This window comes from Solanum pennellii, chromosome 11 (assembly GCF_001406875.1).
Source record: "Solanum pennellii chromosome 11, SPENNV200".
NCBI classification, from domain to species: Eukaryota; Viridiplantae; Streptophyta; class Magnoliopsida; order Solanales; family Solanaceae; genus Solanum; species Solanum pennellii.
Genome location: NC_028647.1, coordinates 33890952 through 33907579, shown reverse-complemented (window position 1 = coordinate 33907579; position 16628 = coordinate 33890952). Strand labels below are relative to the sequence as shown.

The window sequence follows — 16628 nt, the reverse complement described above, 5'->3', positions numbered from 1 at the left end:
TCTAGAAGATAAAATGTAGTTATTTTCTTCACATGTTCATATGACATCCAAAAAATTTAATCAAATACTTCAAATTTAAATATTTATACTACAATGCGTGAAACACATGTGTGTTACATGTGATCAAGAACTAGTAATATGATGTATGTTGTGTAGCAATTATCAATATTTTTGGACAAGTGGCCAAATATGTAACTTCACCTTACAGACACAGTTCTGAGGTGGAAGGTTTCTTCCTTTCTTGTAAGGGTTAGAGCTCAACTCAATAGGGCTTCAGGGGTCGAAAAGCACGCTTACTGGCCACTTCTCAACTATTTCGTAACATTTCTACACACCATTGACGTGGATTTTCAAGCTAAAAAGTTATTGTTCACACTCTCAATAGTTCAAAGTACGAAACTAAAAACAAATAATAATTAAAATACGTTTCCTAACACTTTTTATCTCTACACTTTTTCCTAAATAGCACATTCACTACAAAAAGTAGCACTAGATATAAGAGTAATTCATGAATATCAAGGAAGCATAATAACATGTAGTTTAAAAAATGCAAAAAGATGCTGCCTAAGCAGGTGTTAGCATATACAACCACAAATGTTCCATATTATTTTTCGATTTGTTTGAGCAATTACTAGTCAACTCATACAATAATCAAAAAGTAAATACCACTAAAACCAACCTATGATGCAATATTACTTTTAAGTCGAATCCTCTGTAGATTAACTATAAACGCACTATGTTATTATCAGATCCATAACAAGCCATTTACTAGCACCAAAATTGGCATTGGATCAACAGCTGAGACAGTGTACTGACCACCGACAGCCTCCCTCTGCAAAACAGATTCAAGCAAATATTTGGCAAATATCAGTAAAATATAGGATGAGAAGAAATAAGAAACAAGAATATATTGCAAAGAATCAGAGAAGACCAAAGGTTGAACCACCTTCGGGATCTATCAGGTTGTCCCATATTCACCTGTGAATTTTAGCAACTTCAAAACAATTAACAACTTAATACATTTTTTAAAATATGCCGTGGTGTCCAGTCACCTAGCATGGACAAATGGGAAGAAACCACCTAGCACTTTAGGCTAAGTTAAGTTGCTCAGGGACAATAGTTTCGTAAGTTGCATTTTTTGGTTGTTTTTTTTTTAGAACTTTGGAAACGGTCAGGGAAAATCTCAATCCACAGAACACCACCGAAGCTCAAACAACCAAGACAGGAAGGGAAGAATGCAGTTACCAGTGGGGAAGTAAGAGGGTGTGGGTGGACGGCATTAGAAAGCTAGCAGCTGCGCCCAGGCTTGGTATTGAGATTTTTTGGGGTGTACAACTAAGATAATTTAAGGAGTTCACTCCTTCCAATTTCCAAGTCTACTCTTGAAAAAAAATGACAACAAGAGCTCCCAGGAGGACGGGCGATCCAAGAACCAATCATCTCCTAGCTGAAAGCTTGTTAAAGAAGAGGCCAACATATGTTAAGCTCATACTTCATGTGCAAATGCTCAGAACACATTTTTTCTTGTTGCATAAGTCATGTTGCAACCAGAATATGGAGGCGGTACTAAACTATGCTGCAGTACAATGTGTGATTCCAATGACAGATGTGCTACACAGTTGAGCCTTGAAAATAGAAAGGGGGTGGGGAAGGAACTAAGGGCATAGGAGTGCTTCCCAGTTCCCCTCCATATCTCATATGGGTTTAAATTGGAAGGGGAGAGATTGGAGAGCTTTATAGGGGTTAAGAGAATGACTTCATACATTTCAGTAAACTTTGAGTACACCCATGAGGTAGCTGTTGATATTTGATAATGTAAAGCAATATGTAGAGTTAATGTTCTGGCAGATCAATACAATCCCCTAACTTCATCCAAGCAAAAACACGCCAGAATTTACTGGGCAAGCAAATACAACAAACTCCTTATCGCTTAGTGACAGTCACCAAAATAGTTTCGAATGTATAATGAGTTAATGGTGTAATATGTGGGCAAATAGATGACAACAGATGGGGAAAATACTGCCAATCAATAGTAATTCTAGCACAAGTCAACAAACAGCTCTTAAACATGTAATCTTAATATAAGTTTCTTTAACAACTTCCTCTCTATTGCCATGGACTTTTTTTCCGTTTCTCTTCAACTATGCCTAAGCACCTTAATATTTGTACCCTTTCAAAAACATATCCAAGTAAGAAAGCAAACACAAGAGCAAAAGTGGCATCAACAACACCACTACCAGCCTGTAGTTAAAAATTCGCGCAGACACCTTTTTCCCTTATTATCCTAATCAATACATCAAACTCTTCTACCTCCCAAAAATATCAGCACACAGGCAGACAATAACTCAAATTACACTACAAATCACTAGATATAATGATATGGCACAGCTCTCTCCTGAAAATGTGAATACATCAGAGCAGATTAAGATATCAATAAGATCCCGTCTAAAAAAGCATCACACAAAAGTGAAAAATAACAGAGCCAGATCTGTAATTTTTTCAGCAAGTATCAAAACTTTCTTAAGCTCTTCTCCAAAAACTCCTCTGTAAGAAACTTCTCTTTTTCTTTTAATTTGTTCGACTTGAATCAGAAACTAAAATACAAGTGAACATTATAAAAGAGATGAAAACAAGCTTTCTCTTTTTTTTTAGAAGGGATATGAAACAAACTATTCCTAAAACAACAACCCTCCCTTGAAAACATAAGCAGTAGCTTCCAAGTTCCAAATAACCAAGACACATGATTAACGATATCAGAAGAAGCCAAGCACCAATTCCATATTATTCATGCCCAATCTATCATCCCATTAACATCAAAAGATCAAACTTCACCCTAATATTAGCATTAACCAGAAACACACTCAAATTACGGACCACAAAGCTCTCTCACAACAACAATAACACAACAGCTAACTAAACTACCAAGAAGATCCCACAAAACGTAGGAGAAAGTAATTGTACAACAAGAAACCCAGTGTAATCCTGCAGAAGAAAACCATACAATTACAACAAATCCAGTGTAATTCCACAAAAGGAAACCATTGTACACAAGCAAAATCAACAGCAAATTCCAATCATAAGGATCCTTCATATTTTCTTATGTCTAAGTATAGAAGTTCTCGTAATTGCTACGAAAGCTGACCATGATTTTCATAAAAAAGAAAGTAATATTGAAACATAATCAAAACATAAATATGATATCCGAAATAACACCCCAGAACAAGCACAGTAGCATTAACTTCCATATAAACCAAGAAACATATGATAAAATATTACATCACCAGAAACAAAATAAACTAAAAGTGGGTCGCATATTATTCATATGATGCCTACCACCAAAAAACTATTATCAACCCTAAAAATCCACTCAACCAATTTGTAGATCCCAGTTAGTATATTGTTTTTTAAGGAAGACATTTATTCAGAAAGATAACCATGAAACATAACAAAACCTTTGCCACACTGATTAGAAATTAATACTTGTTCACAATACATAAGAAATTCAAATAATAAAGAAAATAACATTAACTAACCTGAAAATTAAATCATCTCTTGAACTCATTTAAACTCGAAGGTAGGTGGTATAGGAGCATCAAAGCTCTCTAAAACCTGTGTCTTGCTACCACCACCTATCACCGTCTCCTCCTTCTTTCCACCACCAAAAAGTCCTCCAAACCAGGAAGAAGAGGATGGTGCTGATGATTCTGCCATCATACCATCAATACTTCCTGGAGCTTGACCAGGAAGCTGCCCCATTGGTTGACCAGGCAGCTGCCCAGATGGATATCCAGGCACTCCAGGGACATTAGGTAGTGGCTCCTCCATGGGTGGGAAGTTCTGCGGAGCACTCATGACTTTATTTAACATAATTCCAGCTCCCTCTATCAAGGCAAGTAAAACTCCACCAAACAGTGCTGATCTAGAAGCAGCACCCAGTCCCTGCCGCATCTGTAGAAAGCCACCAGTTGCTGCACCAGCAATAATAGAGTTCCAAGGATCTTCTTTCTGCCGGAGATAAACCATTGTACAATCAAATGAGGAGAAAAGCCCACCCCACACAGCAAAACTACCACCAATACGAGGAGCATTCATGCGCACTGCCTGTGTACCGCCAATCAAGCGCTCACCTTTTGGTGAGTTGTATATGCCTTTTAAGAAGTGGAAGGCTGAACCTCCAACAGCACCCATGCCAAATGCTCCGCCAACATCATCAAGTATACGGTCAGGGCAAGGTTCACGAGAAGTCTCTGGTGTTCCCATTGTTTCACGGGATAAGCACTGACTAGGAAGAAAAAGGTTTAGAGGTATGACACCGACAAAGCAGGGCTGCTTTTACTTTCCAAGAAAGTGATCGGTTTGATTTGATATTGACCTGCATCAAAACATTATCATCAAACTGCATCATCAGTTTGAGCAACACCCCTTTTTCCAGGAGCTGTAAAGTGAAAATCATAACGATTGGAAACAAAAGAACCACCAACATGGACACAAACTTTGCATTCAATAACAATAACATTTTTTTCCTACAGCTCTCTGAATCAGAACTCAGCTCAGGTAACAAAGTAAACTCAGTTTATATAAAGTGGTAGATAACTATTATTTCGATCAAGGGAAGAGGTTAAATTACTACTTCTCGGATACTTATCAACTTGCCATTTCTTCATAAGCATATCTATAGGTTTCCTGCAAACATGTATCGACATGACAGATAATACTTGGATCAGACAACTTAACAAACTCCCACATCACTCTTAGACCAGAAATATTTACAGAAAAACACTTCAGTCAACTAAAGAACCCTAGCTATAAACTTAGATATAAATAAATAGGATTCTTAAAAGTTAAAACAAATACCATTTGTCTGATAAAACCTTGACCGTACATCTCAACAACAAAAACCTTTTTCTTTTCTTTTTTCAATAAGAACACCTCCCTCCTTCCTCAACAAAAAACAGGAAAGATACTCACCAAAAGTGTATCCTGGTAGTCAACAAAGTGGGTTTAGACCTATGAGCTCTCAGGTTCAAATCCCAGCGCAAAGAAAAAACACTAGGCAATTTCTCCGCTTCGGTAGACAGATTTATCTGGTAGCAGACGCCACAGTTATAAAACAAACAGATACAAACCCAAATAAGCAAGAAATCACAATTTCCGTTAACAAAGCTGCGATCTTAATTGATCAATAGATCAACTACACCTCAATCCTAAATTAATTGGGTCTGCTATACAAAAACACTGCTACCACTTCACCATATAGTTGAAACTATTCAACCTACAACAATTTTCTTCATTATCCAGGTCTAAAACCATCTATACTTGGTGAAACTGACATAAAAAAAGGTCAAAAAAAGTGATGTGAGGTAATAAGGTAGCCGACACAATGATTATAAAAAACTACAAAATCAAATCAGCAAGTAACCACAACTTCCACCTACAAAAGCTGAAATCTTTAATTGATCAATCTATCAACTACACCTCATTCCCAAATTAGTTGAGTCAGCTATACAAAATACATTGCATAGCCTCCTCATAGTTAAGACTTAATTTTTCTTGGGTTTTTAACTTACCACAATATTCATCATTATCAGGGACTAAAACAGGTTATACATCCCGAAACTAACATTAAAAAGGTAAAAAAAGTTGACGCGAGGTAATAAAGTAGCAGACCCACATTTATTATTTTGATAAAAAATTACAAACCCAAATTAGCAATAACCGACAACTTCCACTACAAAAGCTGAAATCTTTAATTGATCAATCCATCAACTACACCTCAATCCCAAATTAGTTTGGGTCAGCTATACAAAATACTCATGCATCAATTCATCATAGTTATAGACTATTTCTGTTCCAGGTTTTCACCAAGGCTTAGCTACTCCGTTCTAAACAGGATAAACATCACTAAACTAACATAAAAAGGTGGAAAAAGTTCAGATCTTAACCGATTAAATTCGTTTTTTTTTTCAACAATTGATCTGAGAACTGAATTCTGTAAGCAAAGTTCAACATAAACACCAAGATAAGTTCGAAGAAAGAGATTTTTAACCTGACGGAGAGGCAGTGGCACCGACCGACCGACTCCAGGTGAGAGACGCAGAAAGGGAGAATAAGCTGGAAAACCTAAGAGCTAGTAAAAGAGGGCTTTTTGACCCGAATTTAAATGGGTAATACCCGATATCATGTGGGTTATTACACACTGAAGAATTTGTGTGTATATTTGGTTCTCTTGTTGCTTACTTCATTATTTATATGTTAAAAAAAAAAAATCTTGTTGCATACTGATACTCTATTATTTTTTTAAAAAAAATGAAGCTAAACACAAAATATTTATCTTTTTTCTAAATAAACGTTATGCTGCACAAAATTAATGTTAATTATTTTTCTTTTTAATATTTAAGATTTTAAAGTTATTTAGTGTCTGACTATTAAATATTTTCTTATTTGAAGCAGATATAAGAACCCCTAATTTAAATTTTATGTATATATTACTATACATAAGAGTCATGAGAAGAACAACCAACGACATTTTAGTAATTTTAATATCATTTAAGAGCAAAACAATAATTGTGTAATAAATGGTCAAAATGAAAAATTTAGAATAATCCATACGTGTCTTAATTTTTGTTTTGGGCTCATAAGGATATTATTGTAATTTTGTTAAAATGAAGAATTTCTAGTAATTAACTTCTTACAAACAATAATGAATGTTAAGCTTGTTTTTACATACTTTTGAAAGAAAATTTTGAACTAATTAAAAAAAATGTGTTTGAATAGTTAATATTTTCCTATTTATCTTTATATTTATATATTTTATTTTTTCTATTCTATATTTTATAGAAAAGTGAATGGGAGGACGACCAATGGCAAAAATTTATTTACTCTAACAAAAATCTATTAAGAAAGATAATAAATAATTCTAAAATATCTTTCTTTATATAAAGTGAATAATGATTAAGGGTAAAAATGTAATTTCACACTAACAAAAATCTACCTAGAATGATAACAAAAAAATCAAATAGTTGTAGAAACATCTTAAGTTATTGTTATTACTAGGGCTATTCGTGGTTATGGTTAACAACCAAATTAAACCGCAATCCGAACCAGACCGATTAAAAAAAATTGATATCTGGTTTAGTTTGGTTAGGTTTGGTTTTTAAATTTTGAAAACCGATACTGTTTGATTTGATTTTGGTTTTACTAAAAAAACAACCACAAAAATAATCAAACTGAATCAATAAATTAGATATATAAATTTTATAATTATTTATATATTATTCATAAATAAATTAAAAATATTTTGTTAAATTTTAATTAACTATAGGCTTGAACTTTACCTTTTTTTCAAGCCTAACACTTTAGCCAAGGTATAACAATCTCAAATCCAAGTCCATCAAAATCCATTTTAGTCTTTACTTACTGTACTTCACATAAAATAGTCACACATTTTCTTAAATAAATCACTTTTGTTCATGTAATGATAACTCTAATATTGCTTAATTGCTTGACTGAATCGACATTTGTTTTTTTTAGATTGTTCATGTACTTGGTATTTGTGTCTATCGAGATACGTACGTCCTCAAAAAAATTATTACTTTGAAACCGAATAAACCAGAAAAACTGAACCAAACCGAACCAAACTGACAATAACCAAAACCGATGGTTATGTTTTCGTTTGGTTTGGTTTGGTTTTAGAAATTTAAAAAACCGACTAAATTGGTTTGGTTTTGGTTTTAATCAATTTCCGATCCAAATCTGACCGTGAACACCCATAGTTACTACCATTTACTTATTTTGTTATTACTTCACTATCTTTTCTTTTATGAGTTATTGTGATATCTATTCCGGAAAGATCATTAAGAAAGACCTACGAAAGTTCCCTCACTACGGGGACTAACTCAATGGGAGGTATTCTGGAGTCTATGTCTTTGACTCTTACAATATGGTATATACAACCTTTTGAGATCATTTTACAAGCCTTAGGACAAGAGATGATACGACCTCTAGGAATAGAATTTCCCCCCTTCCCCTCTAAGATGAGCTCATTTGGAAAATTGAACTTAACAATTCTTGTTCTAAAATCAATGGAAGCAAAACAATTATGCAACCAATGCATACCCAAAATGACATCAAAGTTTACCATATCAATTTCTACTAATTCAACATGACTACTATTGGGGAACATTATAGGACAATTTATATATACTCTCTTTGTAACTACCGACTCACCTACTGGGTAGTTAACATAAAAGGTTCATTTAGAATATCGGGCAAAATATCAAACTTCCTAGCTATCAAAGGAGTAACAAAAGATCATGTAACAATAGATATCAATAGAAAAGACTTGTAACATACCAGTCACCACATCGGGAGAACTCTCTTATTCACCCCTAAAGCGAAGTGCACAAAAGTGATTCTTCTTTGTAGTATCCACATTAGAACCACTAGTTGAGCTTGCCCGCTATCTTTGTCGTGCCCCTTCAAATTAGGGCAATCCCTAACCTTGTGGCCATCTTGCCACACCCAAAGCAATTGTCTATACCAACAAGGCAATCACCATAATTCTTCTTGCCACACTTTCCACAAGTTGGCTTCTTGCTAGGTCAGCTAGTACTTTTCTCTTTTGAGACTTAGGTCTAGACTCCCTATCATCACCAGCCTTAGGAAATTTGGAAGGAACTTGGTTGGAGAACTTCTTCTTGAATCTAGGCTTGTCTTGAATTTCCAACCTCCCATTTGAAACACCACCATCATAAGACTTCACCCTCTTGGCCTCTTTATTCTTTCTCCTTAATCTAGTTTCTTCCACTTGTTGCGCATGAAACATGAGATGAGAGATATTCATATTATCATGAAGTATAGCCGAATGACATTCATCCACCAAGTCATCGGCACCTCAATAAGAAAATCACTCATCTCATCCCTTGGGTTTGAAACAAAGGATGGAGCATACTTGGACAACTTAGTAAACTTCAAAGAGTAGTCAAGTACACTCATACCTCCTTGACGAAGGTTAATGATTCTTCCACCTTATATTCTCTTATCTCTCTAGGAAAGAACCTATCAAGTAAATCCCTCTTGAAAATCTCCCAAGTCACTAGTCCACCCCTTATCGCCCTATTATCCCTCCATTGCATGTACCATGTTTGGGCCACATCTTTGAGTTGATAGGCCTACAACTTGTCCTTCTCAATTGAGGTCACATCCATACCATAGAGAATCTTATAGACCTCATCGAGGAAATATTTAGGGTCCTCATCCGACCTCGATCAAAAGAACATAGGTGGACTCATTCTAGTAAAGTCTCTTAAATGAGAGGCCATGGTGTTAGCATGTTTAGACACTCGAGGTCCAACCTCCCTATTAACTTGTAACGTTATGTCTTGGACTTGACAAGTGACAGAATTACCTTGAGAGGTCATGGCTTGGGCCTAACTCAGAAAAGACGCCCTTATCTCTCCATTGGTTATCAGTGGAGGACATCCGAAACTTGATCACCCATAGCAACTTCTTAAAGTGAAGGCACTTGGTTGTCTTGATCTCCCACATTAGAAATTTCTTCCTCGACCCTTCTAGCAGTTTCTATTCGAGTACTCATACTTATAACCACGATACAAGGTTTAGGTGAAAGAACATAATAAAACTCTAGAGGAACGAAATAAAAGTACAAGAAGATGAGAGTTTCTAAGGATCACATAGTCTCTCATTCATAAGTGTGGCGCGCTTCACAATTATGAATAAGAATCTACATAGACGTGGTTTATTATATCGCTTCTAGGGATATTCAACCACATGCTCTGATACCAAGTTTTTCACATTCCGGAAGTACCCCCTAGACGTAATTTGCGTCGTTGTCCTCGAAGAGGACTAGGACTAACCTCTTAGCATTCATCATTATATTCATAGGTTAAAATACGGAAAAGTTTAAACTTTTCATCTACACTAATTCATGAGATTTACTTATACCTCTCGTTTACACATAATATATTCATATCGAGTATACATAGACCCTCCGTATAAGAAGATTACATAGTCTTCTACTTTATGGCGCATGTCTCTCTCTCTCACTCTCGCGCACACACACACACACATATACATACATACATAGTCTTAAAAGGGATGTCTCATATTAACCATCTAGACCGAGTCAAATCAACATGGTCATAAACCCTTATACAAATGTAGAAATGCCACTTAGGGCTTACAACAATATCTTGAAACAACGTGAATGAAGTGATTGTCTTTAGACTATAACAAAGAACCATAACTAGAGTAATAACAAGGCATCATCCTCAGACTTTAGGACATACCCACACTTGGAGAATGATTCCAAGCCTTCCTTCAAAGTGGTCACGAACCTTCAATGACCGAAACCTAAAATGTTGGGGAAAAAGAGAGAAATGGGGTTAGCACATCACTTGTATGAAGTATGGAATCATAAGTACATACAACATAGAAATCAAGCTAAAAATGGACATTTCATTGAAGCATGGTAATTTACGTTAAAGACACCTTATGCACATTCAAGTACCAATACCAATCAATAAGCACATATTCCTTAAGTCAAGACCATGTACATCACAAGACGAACAATACCAAGTCTATTCAAGTCAACATGAATATCCACATAATTGAGAAATTAATCAAGAAAATTCTATCATTAAGTTTTAATATCAACAAGCATGAATAGTAGTTCATAACATCATAACCTAAGCAAGACCATCACTCATGAACCCTCATTAAGTCCACTAGTGAAATGACTAAGCAAAGACTCATAACCTCACTCAATCAAGTGAACCCAATAAGAATTATAAGTAATGCCCACTTTACATAATATATCATTAAGAGTAAACATCATCATACTTTAGCAATAGATACCTACCACATGCTCATAAGTGAAACCAATATCACATAGTGTCATTAACATATAAGATCAACATATACATATCATTTCCATTTAATAAGCACATGAGAACATATGAACATCCTTTTAAGACTTCCATCAAGGCTAACTAGTGCAATATATAGGTAGAGTCCCATACCCCTACCTAGACTAAGCCAAACCCCACAGGTCATCCTAGTTAGAGTTAACTTTATTACTTTATTTTACATTTGGGGACATCTTGCCTTAACAGACACAGAACACACCAGCTAATGTGGAATCCGATGTCATGGAAACCTACACTAAAAGAAGGTGGACTACTTGCCAAGGTAGTACCAAAACATGAACATAACATCTATGTGGATCCACTAGCTAGTATTCCTATGGGGGTAACATAGTTCAAGAACTAGGAGATGTAGTTGGGACCCTCTTTATGCTACATGCATTATAATCTCAAATATCACGAGTACATTAGTTGTCCTACCTTCCCTATGTGGGAAGGGACACTCCTCACTTCTAATTCACTCGGTGCTAAGCTAGAGTTCTGTTTGAAATGTCTTTCATTAATAATCATAACTTAATTTAGGTCATAGGGGTCTACCCCTTATATAGTCATAGTCGCAGCTCAATAGGAATTTCATGAGTATGTCCTTTCAATACAATTCATACACATGAGGTTAGCACATTTACATCACTATATCATAATATGACGCATAGGAAATTCATCACTAACCTTATATCATTACATCTTAGCCAACATCTCACAAGCCATAAATCAAGACATTTCAATTCAACACCATACCAACCCTAATAAATCTTATCATAAGGTATACTTTAATATAAAACACAAGTTATCATAAGTAGAGTAATGGTTTGAGATCACAAGACTTACCCCAATCTCCTTCACAAGCCATCATCCAAGGTTTTATGATTAACCATCTAATTAAAACCAATAATGGGAGTAATATCATCACAGAATAGTAATTAACACAATAATGAAGTCAATTGAATCACTACAGATGAAATCATCACTAGTTCATTACATAGAGTTAGGGACTTGTGTCAATTTCATGATCTAATCTAACAAACTAGGTTAACTCTTCAAGAAATAACATAATTGAATCACAATACATCATAATCTAAGTATAATAACCAAAATAAACAGTAGACAAGACAATTTAGAAGATCAAATTCGTAATAGAAGGAAACCAACTTGAAACTCATTTTTTTGAAATCAATTTGTAGGAATTCTTTTGGGGAAAGGAATCCCAAAAGTAAAAGGAATACCATACCTTATAATTGATGAAGAATGATGGAGAAAACCCCCCCTCCTTTCTGCCCTTAGACCTTGACCTAGACCTTCAATAGAGTTCTTCTATTTGGGAGAGTGAAAGAAGAGAGAAGGAAGAGCAATTGGGTTTCGAGAATTATGAGAGTTGGGTTAGTTTAATTAGGTTTGGAGATTTATATAAGTAATTAACTAATTTAATTAGACTCCCTTATCCCCTAAATAATTAAATTATCACCTAATTAATTAATTGAATTAATGAAACATGGCAACAAAACTGTGACCCTGACCTACGAGACCCTGACTTACGTGCCATAGGTCAGTCGACGGTGCCTTGGACCAACCGTCCTACACAACCGTCATTTTTGTCAGACTTGGCAAATGACATATTCATAAAATTGGATAAGTATTCATCGACGGTGGCAATCGATGCCCCGTCGATGGGTCCATGCCTCATAGCCTGCCTCTCGTCGATGGATACTATCTTAGACAACTTTTAGTCAAAATGCAAGGGTCCTCCTCAAGGACCCTTTGGTTGGCCCTTGGGGAGTCATACCTGGACGACGACTATATCCAACTCTAATACTTAATACACACCTAAATACCAAGTTCAATCAAATTTTGACTCCTAAAACCTTATCGAATAGGCTACGGCACGCTAGCACCTCTTAAACTAGTCTCCAGATGTCATGGACGTTTCTTGACACATTGATTCTAAAATTTCCTAAATGACTTATATACATTATATTTGACCTTAAAAAATGTTACAAATCTTAGACTGTCATGTTAGACTCTAGATTAGGCTTTAGACTTTCAGAGTATTGCATCTCCAATCTCATGAGTACAATAGCTAACCTACCTTCCCACATTGGGAAGGGACACTCCTAATTACCTAGTTCACTCGGTGCTAAGCTAGAGTCCCTTTTTGAAATGTCTTTAAACCTTCATTATTCATCATTGCTTAGTTTAGGTCATAGGAGACTAACCCCTTGTATATCATCATCATTATCTCATTATGAATTGCATGAAAATATCCTTTCATGGCAAGCCTCATATTGTAAGATTAGAATATCATCATCATGTCATAATAAGACATATAGGCAATTCATAACCAACCTTATATCGTTACATCTTAAACATAACCTCACAACCATATAATCAAGACATTTCAATTTTATCATCATACCAACACCTACTTAGTTCAATCACAAGACATGCTCCAATTCAACTTCATCACCAATTAAAGGCCATCACAATTGAAGTAAAGGATCAAGATCACAAAGTCTTACCAATTCCCTTCAAAAGATATCATCATTGGTCTTACCCTAACCCAATCCAATTTCATCCATCAATAGGTGTAATAATATCATACAATAGTAATTAACACAAGAACTAGGTCAATTGTATCATCACTATCCCAATTAACTTCAATTCATATCCTAGGGTAAGGGGGAATATGGTTCATCAAGAGTTAGATCCAATACCAACAATACATTACCCTAGGAAGTCCATATATGAATTAGAATATAGATAAAACAAGTCTAACAATCAATACATTCTTCAATTCCCATCAATTCATAAGCAAGATCTAAGAATTGGGGAATTTGGGGAAAGGGACATAATCCATACGAAATACCTTTATTAACATCAATTACTCAAGATTATATACATTAAAATAAATTACTCAACATTATATACTCAATTAGCCATAGGCAATCACAATTAAACATAATTAATTATCAATTTCAAGTTTAAAAGAAAATCCATTAAAAGAGGGAAACCCTTGGAATTGGATGATTTAGAAATCAACTTTCAAAAGATCTCTTGGGGAAAGGAATCCCAAGAGTGAAGAACCCATACCTTATAAATACTTAATCCACAAAATTTGATAAAAAAATTTAAGAACTTGGTGTTCTTCTTCAAGCTTCTAATGCCCTTCAATGATGGATGAATAGAGAGAGAAAGTAGAGAAAGGTGAGAACTTTTGGGTTTTGATTTGGAAATTTGATTTGAGTGAGTTAAAATGGATTAAAACTGATCCAAAACCAATATAAACTAGTCCCCTAAATTACCCAAAATACCCCTCACTTAAATGGATCTTTTTGTGAAGTCAAATTGATTAAAAAATGTCTCGAATGAATATGGGAATTGGCTGCGTGTCGCGGGAGCAATTTCACAATTTTTTTTTGAAAATCCGGGTTGAGGCAGAGTGCCTCTTGGAGTCCCCGCTTCACGAGGAAAAATTTTCCTAACCAGTGTTGGATGCGCGACGCGTGGCTGGTGCCAAATCTTGGTTGCCACAAGCTGCTTTGGCAGCTTGCTCGCCAAGGTTTGGGTCCTCCTCAAGGACCCTTCGGGCGGTCCTTTGGGAGTCGTCTCTGGACGTTTGGACCGTATATACTATATTTTACCAATTTTAAGTATTTTTACGAGTTTTAGACTTCATTTGACACTCCCTAAACTTTACCAAACATAGGATATCGATTAGTTAAATTTCTCTAGTTTGCGGATGTCAAGGACGTTTCTTGACGTCTTGACTCTAAGACCTCCTAAATGGTTTATAAACATTATTTTAGGCTTATAAATAGTGTCACCAACCTTATACCAACACGTGAGGCTCTATATTAGGTCATGTACTTTTCGGAGTGTCATATTATCCCCCACTTAGGAACATAAGTCCCTGAATTACACTAAAATCTTTAATAGGAAAGGTTAGACTCAAGACTAGCAGCACAACCAATAGCCTTCATATAATCATCACGAGTCACAGCTCATAGGAGTATTTTACAACTCCATTCAACATATAATCATGGCATTACACATAGCAATTGAAATCACAAGTCATATCACATAAGAGCTCAACTTTCATAACACATATTGAGGAAATACCTTCTCGACACCAATCATAAGCTGAAAATGACACCAAAGATTTACCATGCTATTCTTCTCAAGAAAATATCAGAAGACCAAAAATCTCAAGAAGACAAAAGCACATATTTCACATAAGTGCAAGTTAACATAAAAAGCCTCTTACATGAAAATTAATTTTGACACAACCTTTATCAAAATATACACATACATAGAAATAAACCCAATTTCATAGCATTCATTATTTTAATTATTAATAGGAATAACTAACATTAATTAGCAAATATATAAGGATAACAGGACTTCATCGGCCTCGGCCTCCCATGTTGCTCCCTCAACTAGGTGGTTCTTCCATAACACTTTTATGGAGGCCACCTCCTTGTTCCTCAACTTCTTCACTTGTCGATCAAGGATTTCCACAAGATTCTCTTCATAGGAGAGGTTCTTATTCACTCCTAGACCTTCAATAGGAAGAATCGACTCGGGGTCACCAATGCACTTCTTAAGCATGGATATGTGGAAAACCGGCTAAACCGAAGCTAGCTCATTAGGCAATGTCAACTCGTAGGCAATCTTGCCAACCCTTCGCCAAAATTTTATAGAGACCCACATATTGAGGACTTAACTTCCCTTTTTTTCCAAAACTCATCACCCCTTTCATGGGTGAAATTTTCAAATACACCTTATCCCATTCTTCAAATTCTAGTGCTCTCCTCGTATTGTCAGCATAAGGCTTTTGCCGGTTATAAGCTATTTTCAATCAGTCTCTTATCACATGAACTCTCTTTAAAGCATCATAGACCAATTCAGGACCAAAAAGTGAAGAGTCACCAACTTCAAACCATCCCACCATTGATCTACATCTCATACCTTACAAAGCTTTGAAAGAAGCCATGGATTTAGACGAATGGTAACTATTGTTATAAGAGAACTCAACCAAAGGCAAGTGCTCATCACAATTTCCCTTGAAGTCAATGACACAAGCTCTAAGCATGTCCTCAAGGGTTTGAATAGTACGCTCTGCTTGACCATCTGTTTTGGGATGAAAAGCTGTGCTTAACTTTACTCTTGTACCCAACCTTTTTTGAAACGATCTCCAAAACCTAGATGTGAATTGTGAGCCCCAATCCGATATGATGGATAGAGGAATACCATGAAGACTCACAATCTCATCTACATAGATCTTTGCATAATCCTCCGCCGAGTAAGTGAACTTAATGGAAATAAAGTGAGAGGATTTGGTTAATCTATCCATTACTACCCATATAAAGTCATTTTGCCTTCGAGTGCGAGGCAAACCCAATATAAAGTCCATATTAATGTCTTCCCACTTCCATGTTGAAATTTGGATCTCTTGAAGTAAACCACTCAGCTTTAAGTGCTCAGCTTTCACTTGTTGGCAATTAAGACACTTTGCAACAAATTCTGCTATATCCCTTTTCTAGCCATCCTACTGAAAAAATTCTCTAAGGTGATGATACATCTCAGTAGAACCCGGATGAATCGAATAACGAGAACCATGAGGTTCCTCTAGGATTCGGTTTCTCAAATCATCAACATTGGGTCCACACAACCTTCCTTGGTACCTTAAAA

General features: G+C 35.7%; 1 protein-coding gene across 2 annotated transcripts; it reads right to left on the bottom strand.

The window, feature by feature from the left end:
- Positions 1–515: 515 nt before the first annotated feature.
- On the bottom strand, positions 516–6212 carry LOC107004988 (mitochondrial import inner membrane translocase subunit TIM17-2-like). Of its 2 annotated transcripts, XM_015203433.2 has the most exons (4): positions 6047–6212; positions 4969–5084; positions 3534–4372; positions 516–832 (listed from the first exon to the last, which is right to left on the bottom strand). In XM_015203433.2, the coding sequence occupies exon 3, from the start codon at positions 4258–4260 to the stop codon at positions 3559–3561; it is 702 nt and encodes a 233-aa protein (XP_015058919.1). In that variant the 5' UTR covers positions 4261–4372; positions 4969–5084; positions 6047–6212; the 3' UTR covers positions 516–832; positions 3534–3558. The 2 variants fall into 2 exon arrangements, with proteins under 2 accessions (XP_015058919.1, XP_015058917.1); XM_015203431.2 differs by lacking the exon at positions 4969–5084.
- Between the last annotated feature and the right edge of the window lie 10416 nt (positions 6213–16628).

Bases quoted from the DNA above. Each gene is read 5' to 3' on its own strand.
- LOC107004988 (XM_015203433.2), bottom strand. From the start codon at position 4,260: ATGGGAACACCAGAGACTTCTCGTGAACCTTGCCCTGACCGTATACTT.